Source organism: Capsella rubella, unplaced genomic scaffold (genome assembly GCF_000375325.1).
Source record: "Capsella rubella cultivar Monte Gargano unplaced genomic scaffold, Caprub1_0 scaffold_1, whole genome shotgun sequence".
Lineage (NCBI taxonomy): Eukaryota > Viridiplantae > Streptophyta > Magnoliopsida > Brassicales > Brassicaceae > Capsella > Capsella rubella.
This window is the reverse complement of record NW_006238923.1, coordinates 13,329,255-13,329,546: the sequence shown is the minus strand read 5'-3', so window position 1 is coordinate 13,329,546 and position 292 is coordinate 13,329,255. Positions and strand designations below refer to the sequence as shown.

Below are 292 nucleotides of genomic sequence, written 5' to 3'. Positions count from 1 at the left end.
AGTTGAAGTACAGGATTGTCCCAATTCAGAGGACTAAGATTGTATGAATCACTAAATTATATGGATTTTTCTATAATTCTTCTAGTTCAATCTGCTCAGTAAATTTTTCACAATTGAAAAGCAGTGTTTGGTGGTGCCTTAAGATATGCAACAGCCAGAAGACAACATAGAAAGGTAGAATGCTTTTACCTTATCAATACAAACACACATTGAAAAACACCAGCCACACCAGTCCAAGTCGAAGGCCCAGTCTTGACAACCGAATCTTGAATCAGCAAGCCAACAGATGCAG

The 292-nt window shown here is 38.0% G+C and overlaps 1 protein-coding gene across 1 annotated transcript in view; it reads right to left on the bottom strand.

Annotated features, from left to right (window-relative positions):
- Positions 1-170: 170 nt before the first annotated feature.
- LOC17898908 (transmembrane protein 50A) overlaps positions 171-292 on the bottom strand; it is a 4,682-nt gene continuing 4,560 nt past the window's right edge. Inside the window, exon 4 of the mRNA XM_023777420.1 lies at positions 171-229. Coding sequence (XP_023633188.1) covers positions 186-229 — 44 coding nt within the window. The 3' untranslated portion in view covers positions 171-185. The remainder of the gene's footprint in view (positions 230-292) is intronic.